The sequence below is a fragment of the Gastrolobium bilobum genome, unplaced genomic scaffold (genome assembly GCF_033153095.1).
Source record: "Gastrolobium bilobum isolate Gb01-03AN ecotype WA unplaced genomic scaffold, APGP_CSIRO_Gbil_v1 utg4364, whole genome shotgun sequence".
NCBI classification, from domain to species: Eukaryota; Viridiplantae; Streptophyta; class Magnoliopsida; order Fabales; family Fabaceae; genus Gastrolobium; species Gastrolobium bilobum.
The window spans coordinates 17,868-29,731 of NW_026898973.1; the positions used below are offsets into that span (position 1 = coordinate 17,868).

The following is an 11,864-nucleotide window of genomic DNA, read 5'->3' on the forward strand; positions in this document are numbered from 1 at the left end:
TTATTGTGTTAGTTGGCATGTTAGTTGTTAGTAGCATTAACTCTGTTAGTTGTTAGTTGGTAAATTATTTATTAATGTATTTAATGCTCATCTTGTATGAATATTCTGATGTAGAGCTGAATATGTTCAATGAAAAATACAGCCTTTTGTGTGTGCTATTGCTCTCTTTTTTCGAAGTTCTTGTTCTAATATTTCTTCAAATACCAACCCAAAGCATCTTATATTTCATTTTCTATGAATTTGTGTCCACCAAAAAACATGATAATATCCTGGGAAAAAAGAATAAAACATTTTAGGGTTTGGTGTTTGTCATTTTAAATAACATAAGTTATGTCATTTTAAGAGAGAGATAGACACAAGGAATAGAAATCATGGGAGAGAAAGTGGGTGGATTTTTTTTTAATTTAAGTTTTAAATAAAAAAATATTTTCTTGTGTCTATCTCTCTCTAAATATGACATAACTTTATGTCATTCAAAATGACAAACACTTTTCCCAACATTTTATTATGAAAAAACCAATCATTACTTTGGTTGAGATTTACCAATCATATTCGGTAGCACTTTGTGTCTTTTTTAACTTCTATTAGTTCCATTAGTTCGAAGGATTAAAAATTTAGACAATACATTAGTATATAGAAATGAGAGTGTGAGCTTCGGAGTAGCAAAAAATGATTCTTTTATGATCGAAAAATTAGTGTCATTTATTAACAATAATTTTTTTTCCGAAAATACAATGGTAAAACTGTATAATTAACCCACATCCCTACCCTCACAAAGTTGAGGAACCTTATGGAATAGGATTTACCTTATTAGCATATAGCAAATGACGTATTTATTATGTGACCCACCATGGATGTACTTGTAATTCAATAATACAGAAAGGAGTATGAAGGAAAAGTAAAAAAGTTGTGGATGTAACATAACTCTACGATGAATGATGATAATCCAAGTCATAAAACCAGATGAGAAATTTTTATTAGCATGTATGTACAAAGGACCAAAAGTAGTCCCTGACCACCTCCTAATATAAGAACAAGAATACACTAAGCCATAGATCAACGTCAACCAGTTCAAGCTAGTTTCTGTAAACCTGAAATACCAGATGAGCAATAAGGGCAACCCCTAGAAACCAAGGTTTTTGCACTTTTAATCACTTAGTATATTAAGAATATGGAATGTGTTTAAGCTACTTGTAAACCCTGGCTCTGATAATTTAACCCACAACTCTCATCTATCTTTGATAAGGCACCTTGTTCTGAGTGTTGCTAGCCATTCCTCCTTGTTTTGATCTCAGAAAACCATCACTTTTCTTTTCTAGAAAATGTTTAGACCATCAATCCCTTAGGGATAGGCAATGAAATATGGATTTTTCCCTTCAGCTTCAGCATGATGTTCTTCTCCATTGCTTCTTCCCTTTCTTTTGAGGCAATTTGAATGGACTCCAACTCTTCCTGCGTTTGGAAGTCTCACAAAAGAGACCAGATGCCAGAGCCTGCTGAAGCCACAGGTCAAATGCCTCTTCATCTTCATCCATCATCATTTCAGCATCCAAATCCCATGGGAATCTACTTGAATTGCAACGTTGGCTTTTCTCCAAGCCAACCATGTTTACATGGAAGGTCGGTCGATGCGTGTTAGGCCTACAAGCCATTCCCTGCATGAAATAATGCAAGCTGTCAGGTACCAAAAAAAAAAAAAAAAAAAGGCAAACCTTGATGTACAAGGCTCCCCGATTTGCGTTAATGTGGAGTCAAAAACAAACCTCAATCAAGATTCTTTTCAACCCTCATTTTTTAAATGGAAAAGGCTCATATTACCTCAAATCCAACAAAGGGAACAAACAGATATAATCACTGCCTTATATAAGAGCCCAAACAAAGGTACCAAATAACCCTTATTGTCAAAATAAGTAGGAATTCCTAAGTTTCACTCTTCCTCATAGGATTAGTAACTCTGCAATTTTGTAACATCCACATTCAGCAATAACCAAAATGCTGTATCACTGCAATTCCAATCAGTTCTCGCTATCATTTTTAACAAGTAAATCCTGCATGTGCATGCTTCACCTTTTCTATTGCCATGAAGTTTTGATTTCTTTCTCAGTTCTTGAAACTTCAGATTAAGCACCAAATCAGGTAAAGATGCATTGTATGTACACCGAGAAATACTGTGTGTAGAGTACACTAACCTGACATATAGCCCATTCTGACACATCAAAAATTTTGCTCTCTGCACAAACAAAAGCACGCGGAATCTCCACCTATGAAGACAAGATCAAAGTTCAGAAACTAAATGCAAACAAGATAATATGAAGTGGGGAAAATTATTTGCTATGAAGAATCTACCTTTTGAGGCCTGTCAAAAACCAAAGAACCTTTATATTCGACCCATCCATCCCCATCCTTGGCTTGATGAAACTGACAGCAATCCTGCTTCCAGAGAAAAAATTAAATTCAGAACTAAGATAAAGTGAGCACGGAATAGAGAGAAAGAGAAAGGTACTTAATAATCAGAATGTAAAGGAAAGAAATCAGACCTGACACCATCTTGCTTTGGCCTTACTCCTGTTAGTGCATACCCAAATATGTGAATTCCCACACTTGGTACACTGTATACGTCTGGAATCTTCAGAACGATAATCAGGATTATCCTGAGGAGAATACATGTACCGTCATTTTTCTAATAAAGATCATCAGTCAGCCAAATAATTCAGCAACCTTAGTACTGCTGAAATCATGTTATCATGAGATAGAGGTGATTTTAATAATCAGACAAATCCTCTCACCCCATTAGCACATATTTCATTCAAACATATTATTTCTTTATTATTCTTTCCTATTCTTTTATATCATTAAACCAGTCACGGGTCCTTTTGTATGTGAACTCTTATACTTGACAGCAGAGAAAAAAAATTGGAATTTTCAACTAGAAACAGAAGATTGAGATTAACAGAGGCCACTGTCACATTACATTATGATTTACAGTTGGGTTAAAAATACGAATTATATGTGAAGAAGATGTGCAAAAATTTTATTTTGCTCCATAAAAGAGTAAGTATGACAGGGTGGAAACTCCCGTCAAATACGGACGGACCCTAGTTGGCTAGTCATAAGCACATGGTCATCGAGTTTGGGAAACTCAGTTAGTATCATTTTGAAGGTAATGATTCATAGAAGAAACATGGACAAAGGAGACCAACACAGCACCACAGAAAATATCAAAGCATCCAATAAGAATTTAATATGTTTTGACTTGGACATATCTCTTTTTTTCAAGTGTCTGTATAGTACTTCTTTAAACCCACCAGACTAGTTAATATCCGAAGGCATTAACAATCTAAAGGAATAAATGAAAAAACAATCTTGAAAAAATTTAAATTTTTCTTTAGGTAACTGAAGGGAAAAAATTTGCACTAGAATGTATGGATCTTGTCTATGTGAGAATACTATGTCTGAAGAAATAAAAGAATGGCTTAAATACCACACAGTATACTAAGGAACAATCATTTCGTATAAAAAGAGGGTGAAGAGAATTTCTCAGCATTTAGAACCCATGTCCACAGAGTAAAAAACTACCAAAACACTCATGATTTCCAAAATAAAAACTGCAACTCATAAGACTTGTGGACCATATACAGAAAAATTGAGTAGTATATGTCAGTCATTTACAAAAATATCATCAGATTTACCTGATGTGAACTACCATGGGATTTCTGGCAGACACTTTTAGCCATGGATTCTTCTTTTCTTAATTGCTCATCATAGTCTCGCTTCTTCACAGAGTCAGAAAGAACCTGGAAGTTTCATATAACTTGTGAGTGGAAGAAACCAAATTGGGCAAAAATCATTAGTTTTATAAATTATATATCAAATATACATTAAATGTTTATCTATCAATTATAAGAGAGTCGCTGCAGCTTATACTTAGAAATTACCTCATATGCACATTGTAGCTTCTTAAACGACTCACTTGCCATCGAACTGCCCATATTTTTATCAGGATGCACAAGCATAGCCTGCATCATTAAATAAAAAAATGGGAATTTGAAATGTAAAGCATCAGCATATAAGAGTCTGGTTTATTTTCTGTTTTCATTTTTTAATTGATAATTTGACATGCTTTCACCAATAATTACAAAAACTGCTGCCTGGTTTTAACCGTTTCCTTCTCAAAATCTTGAAAACAAGAAACAAAATGAAACATGGTGGCAATTTTGTAATTATTAGTAAATCAAATGAAAATGAAAACAGAAAACAAACCAAACAACCTCTAAGTAGGCTAGTAAACACAACATAAGTCAAAATGTGATACCACGTACATTGTAACATGGTACTACTTAAACACATAGCAGCCGCCTAAATAAATATTTTGATAACAGTGAAGCAAAACAAAATAGAGAAAGAAAAAGTAAACAAACACCTTTTTCCTGTATTCCTTTTTCAAAACTGCTGCATCAATCTTCTTGTGGCGGGTAAATCCAAGGGCTTCATAATGATCCAGACTTTTCATTATCCTTCTCATTTCATCAATTGAACTTGTTTGCTCTCTAACAACTTTGTTAACAGAAAGTTCTTTCTTGTTATCAACAACTGATGTGGTAACAGCAGGTTTACTGGATGATTTACATGAATGCAAATTCTCAGATTCATCAGCAGGGATAGGATATTCACACTCTTCAGAGAACTCATCCTCCACAACTGGTTCTGATTGCTTCTGCTCTTCAGAATGCGAACTTTCACTTACATTATCAAACCATTGGAGCAGAAAATTCAAAATGTCATTAGAGAGGAATGCAAGGTTTATAGCAAGAAAAACACCCAGCCATCCCACTCGTACTTGAACACAATATAGAGCATATATAGATCCGACTAATGCCACCAACCGTGCATGATTCAGGGAGAGGGAGAATAAATAACCTGCATTTGTATAATTAACAAACAAAATTTCCAGATTAGAAAAGGGCAAAACACTCAATTAACCCAACAAAAACAAAAGTCAACTGCTGTGCTTATATAACATCAAGTCAAGTCAGTTTCATGCCGATGATAGTCAATAACATATTTCAAAGTCATTCAGACAGCAAATAAATATAAGCCAAGCAAAACTAGTCAAATGAGGAAATGTCAACAAGCGGCCCAATGGTGTGGAAGCATAAACACAATTGAAAAATATTGCCTTCAATATGAACAGATTAATAAAAGTGTATACGAATACGATATACATTATTAAAGAGCATAGAACAATAGGCAGCACGCCTCCTCTCCTCTTTTATCCTAGTCATTAGGATAAACCACTCCCCATTAAACTCCGACTATCGAGAGTGGGGTGAGGACAATCCTTGAACACAGCCTTACCCGTGCATATTTGCAAAGAGGCTATTTCTCGGATTCGAACTCGTGACCTTTCAGTCACAAAGGTGCAACTTTACTACTGTTCCAGACTCACTTTCTTTAAAATCCAAACGAGAAGAAGAAAGAATATCATACCTCCAACTATGAGTAATGTTCCAGTTATCCAGAAGTTAGCATACATCCACAAAATAAGGATGGCAAAAAGCCCTACAATAAAAAGCCCAGGAGTATAACCCAAGTATTGGACAGCAACTCCAGCAACACCCTATAGCATTCAGTTGAACTGTGAGAAGCAATGTATAAAATTTCCTCCGCAAAATTATTTGTTACTGAATTGAACTGAAGCAACCAAATAAAGCACATCTATAAATATAAGTCCCCATTTAAGTTAGTAGAGATCCATCACAATTGCAGTGCGAACTAACTCTTAAACTAAAATTTAAAGTTACGTAAAGCTGCAAACAGAACCTAGAAGCTAAATCATGCAATTCACATATACAATGTTAAAAGCCAAGTGTTTGAATACATTGATAAATATGTTTATAGAATGAATTCAAATAAAAGGTAAAAAGCATTAGTTATTTTGGAATAGAATATTAGATGAAAATAATGAGTGATTATCATGTTTAGCTTCTTATGCCAGGAAAATGTATAATTCCCATTTATACCATTAACACTCCTTTTTCTGACATTATATGCAAGTCCAGCAAAAGGCCATTAAGACTTAACACTAGCAAAAAGCAATGTCATCAAATATGCTCTTATAGCGTAGACCAAATAGTAAAAACAGAAATTCATATTAAAAAAGTTAAAAAAAATCTATCATAATGTTTTGAACTCAAATTATGAAAATTACAAGTAAATACAAGTTATTCAATGCCGAAATATGTAAACCACTCAATGAACATAACATTAAGCCTGAAGCCAAAAAACAGAAGAAAAAAAACGAACATGTATCTTTTTCCCTAGAGAAAAATTAAAATCAATATATTTGAATAAATTTAGAATTTAATGACATTAAAATCTAGACAACCACCTGAAGTTAACTTTGCTGGAGAAAATTCTAACTGTCACATCCACATCGTCTATACTCTCCTAATTTTTGAAAGAAACAGTCTAATCTTTATAAAACTTAGCATTATCCTTGAAGGCTTCAAACTTATCTCTATCATAAAATTCTTAGAGAATTTCAACATTTTTAGAATGACTATTAAAGCCGAATACTGTGCTTCAGGTACCAAGCTATATTTTAGAATGACTAATAAGGCAATTGTAAAAGCCATCACACCACCAAACCATAAGCTAAATGACACTATTCTAAAACTGTTATCAAACTGAAGTAGGTATATAATAAATACTCAAAGAACAGCTAAAAATAAAAATAATAAATGGATAATAGACTTAAAAGCACATAGATCAGAACCCTAAACCGCAAGAACAAAGACTTAGACAGCTTGAAATGAAGACATACCATACTAACAAGCACGTAAGCCAAGCAATACATCGAAGTCAAGCTAAGAAAGCAGCTCCACATTATAAGCAGAAGCATCACTGAACCAAACCTAATGAAGGACTGAAAGCCCCTTAAAGCAGAGTCTTTCCAATAAACCAATGATAACCTTAGTAAGCTCCCCAATTTGGAGCACCCATTACACACCATAGGCCAATGCCGCTCAATGAACATAGCAGTTCTGTCTCTGCAACATGTCACCACAGTTCGAACCCGCCAGCATCCATCCTTCTGTGACCGAAGCCATTGCCAACCTTGCTTGAATAACCCTATGTCCTCCATCACCAAAGCCTCTTCAGATTCCCCAAAAAACTAGCTGAAACTTCACTCCTATGAGTGGAGCTAAAACATCATCCTAAACAAGTTGCTAATGCTATTGATACCTATCACCATTGCCAACGATTGTGATGCTAAATCATCAATGCTACCAATAAAAGAGATCAAAATAAATAAGGCCTGCTACTCCAACACCCTACATAACAGAGCCAAATTCACGGGTTTCACATGTATAATGGCTCCCAATCCAAAAAGAGAAAGAAGAGGGGTGGGAAAAAAACAATAAAACCAAAACCCCACTATTGATAAGATCAAAAGAGAACATTGTGTGAGTCCATGATAGCACTAAATACAATCACGTTCAAAAGGGGTAAATTGCTTCCGAAATAAGCTTCCCAAAAAGCAATTACTGTTCACAAAAGCCCCCCAAAACAAAAAAACACAAAGCAATAATTAAACAAGTACATAAAAATCCTCCCTTTTTGACAAACACAATGCAATCCTCTCCTCTTTTTCCACGCCCCCACTAAAACTACAGCACTAGCAAGCTTGACCCTTTAACCAGTTTAAGACCCAGCACTGCAATAGAGGGCAAAAACCCATCAAAGGAACGAACTTGAAGGTGACCCAGTAACCTTTGAAACCCTAGAAATTTGAGTGGCAGAGCCATTTGAGAAGTTGGGGTGAAGAAGATCAAGGTTGAGGTATTGGAGCACCGACAGAGAATGACCAAAAGGGGTTCCAACAGGGGAAGAGAATATTGGGCTTTGAAGAAGGAGAAAACCTTAGCTTTTCTTTTTTTCCTCTCAGGGATTGCTTGTGAAAAAGAGAGTGAGTTTGTAAAAGTTTCAAAAAGTTTTGTAAAGTGAACAGAAGAGAGAGAGAGAGAGAGAGAGAGAGAGTTGTTTTGTTGCAGAGGATGAGAGAGAAAGAGACAGATAGCGAGAGAAGAGAGGAAATTTAATATCATTTATTTATTTATTTTCATTTTTTTATTAATATTATTTTGTGTGCTTTACGGATTAGGGTTGGAGAGTTGTGTAATAATGCGGCAGTGGGGTCCATGACCAACATTGATTTTTGTAATTACCTATATTTTTGTATTGATTCTTAAGAGTGTGACACATTCATCGAGGCTAATTGATTAAATTATTGCAAATTTTTAAAAAATTTAATCATTAATTATTAACCGTATTAACGTATTTATAAAAAAATATTAAATGAATTTTTTTAAAATATTAATGCTTGAAAATAAATTTATATGAAGAAAGATAAAAGCATACAAAAAAGTAAACATATAGTTCAAATATGATTGATTATATAAAAAAAATTATATTATTAAAGTGTCACACTATTATAGTAATTGTGATTTTTTTTTGTTGAATAATTGTGATCTTTTTACTCATAAATAAAGTTTTTAACGGCCTTTATATATACGGAAATACTATTCTTCTACGGTAGGAAGGATGAATAGCATCTCCTGTTGAGAGATCAAAAATTGATTTTCTTTTAAAAAATAATAGGATCTATGGATGTTTGTGTGTGTAGGAAAACTTGCTTATCAGCTGCAACATAAGAAAATTAAAGCCCTTATATATATATATATATATATATATATATATATATATATATATATAGAGAGAGAGAGAGAAAGAATAATATTTCTCATATTGGAGGAGATGAATTTTATTTCCTACATATACATAAAAGTGTATCGACCCATGTGAGAAAAAGAGAGAAAGAAAAAATATGGGTACTTTTATTTGTGTACAGGAGAGATGAATTTTATTTCCTACGCATACATAAAAGTGTATAGACCCATGTGAGAAGGCCCACACACTTTTATTTGTGCAGAGGAGATAAATTTATTTCTTATAACATAAAAGTGTATAGACCCATGTGAGAAAGAGATAGAGAAAGGAAAAAATATGAGTCTCACACACTTTTATTTGTGTACAGTAGATAAATTTATCTCTTATAACATGAGAAACAATAAAGTCACACATATATATATATATATATATAAATCATGTGATGAATTCATTAATAATAATAATAATAATAATGAAATGTAACATAAATCTAAATTAACTAAATTATGTTGGTCTGAAATTGAAAATATAAGGATTTTTTTAAGGAATCATAGATATAATGATTTAGTTACTAAATCAGAATCAATTAGTTTTAATGACAAATCCATTTGAATCTTGTGTTTATTTAACATGTAATTAATATTTACTTAGAATTAAATAGCCCTTAATTTCATAATCAATTTTGTTTAAGATTTTGAAATCAATATCACAATGCATATGGATCAACTAGTAAAAGGTTGTTCTAACCACAGTAGTTAAAAGCGGATCGCGGCCTGTTGCGGCCAATCTTGAAAAATTCTATAGCTTTATAGCAGGTTGCGGTTGCGAAAATAGCGGAATGGACTAATAGAACCTAGATATACCACACATACATGTGCTAAAAAATAAGAACAATAAATAATAATAAAGAATTGCTCCAAAACAAACAGAAATTCCAAGTAGTCAATTAAAAGATCCAAAAGATATCCCCTTCCATTTCCATATTTAAATGTCAAAAAGAACTAATCATAATCTTGAATTCTACCATCACCAAAGTCTGCTTCAGCCTCACTGTCACTAGTATCTATATTGTACAGTTGTTCTGGCACATCTTTAAGTCCTTCTTTTTCTTTAATCTCTTTTCCCTTAGAGCTTGAAGGCAAAGCAATGGACTTTGTCTGCTGTCTAGTGTAAATTAAAGGCTCATCAGGATTAGTTACATCTGCAATGTCACCTCAGGTGATGGTATCATCCTCAAATACAAGTTCATTCTCATTTTGTTCCCCATCACCACCCATATCTCCTACCAACCATTCATTGCTTTCATCAATACCATTTAGGAGAATGGGATCAATCAGATCACGATTGTCAAATCGATATTTAAGAGTTTTGTTATATTTAATATAAACCAAGTCCTCCAACTTCTGATGCTCAAGTCTACTTCGCCTCTTGGAATGAATCTATTTGATAATTAACAATAAAACATATTAGTTTCACAATCAGTTATGAAGCTCTATAAATAAAATCATTGAGCATATGTACTTACATGCTCAAAAATACTTCAATTGCGCTCACATACTGAAGAGCTGCAAGTCAGACTCAATACTTTAATGGCAACTTTTTTTAGTGCTTTTGTTTGTGTTTCATACGTCCCTCACCATTGCACTGTAATACAAAATATAATAACTCAATAATATGACTAGTTAAATAAATTGTAATAATAAAAGCTTAAAGGGATCAAATACTTACGAGGAGACACTTTATCCCTTTGTCTTTTGGCTGAGTCCATGCCAAAGAGACCCCAAGCTTTCTTATATAGCTCCAATTCATTCATAACCTGGTCCATCTCATCTGTATTTGCAGTTATCCTCTCAAAGCATTTTAAATAACCATTAACCACTTCTAAATCATCATCCAGCCTTAGATTGGAATAAAAAAATTGAGGGTTAAGATAATGCACAGCTGCATGTAAAGGATGATGAAGTTGACAATCTCATCTTCTATCAATGATAGCTAAAATATCTTTAAACTTATCTTCTTTTCCAATTCCATGAAATGCATTTTGAATTGCTTCTTTGGCCTTATCCATTGTTTCATAAATGTAACCCATTGCTGGCATTTTTTCATTATCAACCATCCTCAGCACACCCACAAGAGGCCCCATAGCCTTAAGACAAAAAACTACATCATTCCAAAAAGATGTACTGAGTACAATATCAGTTGCCCTTTTTCCCTTAGGGTCTTTGGCAGTCTTAGATTTTGACCACTCATCAGATGTGAACATCCTTCGGAGGTTGTTTTTCTGCTTATACTACCTCTGCAATGTCAGGAATGTGGTAGCAAACCTTGTCACTCCATGCCTCACCAATTCAGTTTTGCTTGTGAATTGCCGCATAGTGTTCAATGCGAATGAATGATTATAAATGAAACCTACTTGACTGATGCCTCTTTTTATTGTCCTATTTACTCTATCAAGCTTTCCAATATCTTCTAGCATCAAGTCTAAGCAATGTGCAGCACATGGAGTCCAAAACAAATGACGTCTCTTGGCTTGTAAAAATTTCCCTAACATCATAAGCATAGACTTAAATAAGAAAACGAGTCACAAATAAATTAAAATATAAATAATTGAATGAGTTTATTGTCTCTTACCAGCCAAAACATAATTGCTTCCATTGTTGGTCACCACTTGAACAACATTTTGTTCCCCAATCTACATCACAAAAGTGTCCAAAAGTTGACATAACTTCTCACCAGTCTTGACATAAGAAAAAACATCAACACTCTTGACAAACATAGTTTCTGATGGACAATTCACCAAGAAATTGATCAAAGTTCTACCCTTCTTATCTGTCCATCCCTCAGACATAATAGAACATCCATAGTTTACTCTCTCTATCTCATGCTCCTTTAATAATTCCTTGGTGTACTCTAACTCCTTTTGAAGCAGTGTAACTCCACATTCATAATAAGATGGAACCTTCAAATAAGGACCATAGTTCCCTATTCTTCAACCATCAACCTGAAACTTCTAGAGCGTACAACATTAAAAGGTATCTCATTCGTTACTAAAAACCTCTTAATATATTGAACTGTTCTGGCTCTAGCTTCTTTATCACAAGCATCGTTGATGCTTGTTTGCCTTTCCCATAACT

The 11,864-nt window shown here is 33.8% G+C and overlaps 2 protein-coding genes across 2 annotated transcripts; both read right to left on the reverse strand.

Annotated features, from left to right (window-relative positions):
* Positions 1 to 950: 950 nt before the first annotated feature.
* On the reverse strand, positions 951 to 7,993 carry LOC133285951 (uncharacterized). Its single transcript, XM_061483272.1, has 9 exons — positions 6,824 to 7,993; positions 5,488 to 5,617; positions 4,421 to 4,917; positions 3,936 to 4,016; positions 3,690 to 3,794; positions 2,538 to 2,651; positions 2,347 to 2,430; positions 2,190 to 2,261; positions 951 to 1,655 (listed from the first exon to the last, which is right to left on the reverse strand). The coding sequence occupies exons 1-9, from the start codon at positions 7,142 to 7,144 to the stop codon at positions 1,383 to 1,385; spliced, it is 1,677 nt and encodes a 558-aa protein (XP_061339256.1). The 5' UTR covers positions 7,145 to 7,993; the 3' UTR covers positions 951 to 1,382.
* Positions 7,994 to 9,731: 1,738 nt separating this feature from the next.
* On the reverse strand, positions 9,732 to 10,993 carry LOC133285964 (uncharacterized). Its single transcript, XM_061483290.1, has 5 exons — positions 10,740 to 10,993; positions 10,459 to 10,628; positions 10,270 to 10,295; positions 9,972 to 10,169; positions 9,732 to 9,890 (listed from the first exon to the last, which is right to left on the reverse strand). The coding sequence occupies exons 1-5, from the start codon at positions 10,991 to 10,993 to the stop codon at positions 9,732 to 9,734; spliced, it is 807 nt and encodes a 268-aa protein (XP_061339274.1).
* Between the last annotated feature and the right edge of the window lie 871 nt (positions 10,994 to 11,864).

What these genes read in the sequence shown, in the direction of transcription:
- LOC133285951 (XM_061483272.1), bottom strand. Translation starts at nt 7,144, where the DNA reads ATGGAGGACATAGGGTTATTCAAGCAAGGTTGGCAATGGCTTCGGTCA. An exon ending in AGCTACAATGTGCATATGAG is followed by an intron (nt 3,795 to 3,935) that starts GTAATTTCTAAG and finishes TGAAACTTCCAG; the next exon opens with GTTCTTTCTGACTCTGTGAA. An exon ending in CAGAATGGGCTATATGTCAG is followed by an intron (nt 1,656 to 2,189) that starts GTTAGTGTACTC and finishes TATTTCATGCAG; the next exon opens with GGAATGGCTTGTAGGCCTAA.
- LOC133285964 (XM_061483290.1), bottom strand. Translation starts at nt 10,993, where the DNA reads ATGTTCACATCTGATGAGTGGTCAAAATCTAAGACTGCCAAAGACCCT. An exon ending in AAGGGATAAAGTGTCTCCTC is followed by an intron (nt 10,296 to 10,458) that starts GTAAGTATTTGA and finishes TCTGACTTGCAG; the next exon opens with CTCTTCAGTATGTGAGCGCA. An exon ending in AACAAAATGAGAATGAACTT is followed by an intron (nt 9,891 to 9,971) that starts GTATTTGAGGAT and finishes TACACTAGACAG; the next exon opens with CAGACAAAGTCCATTGCTTT.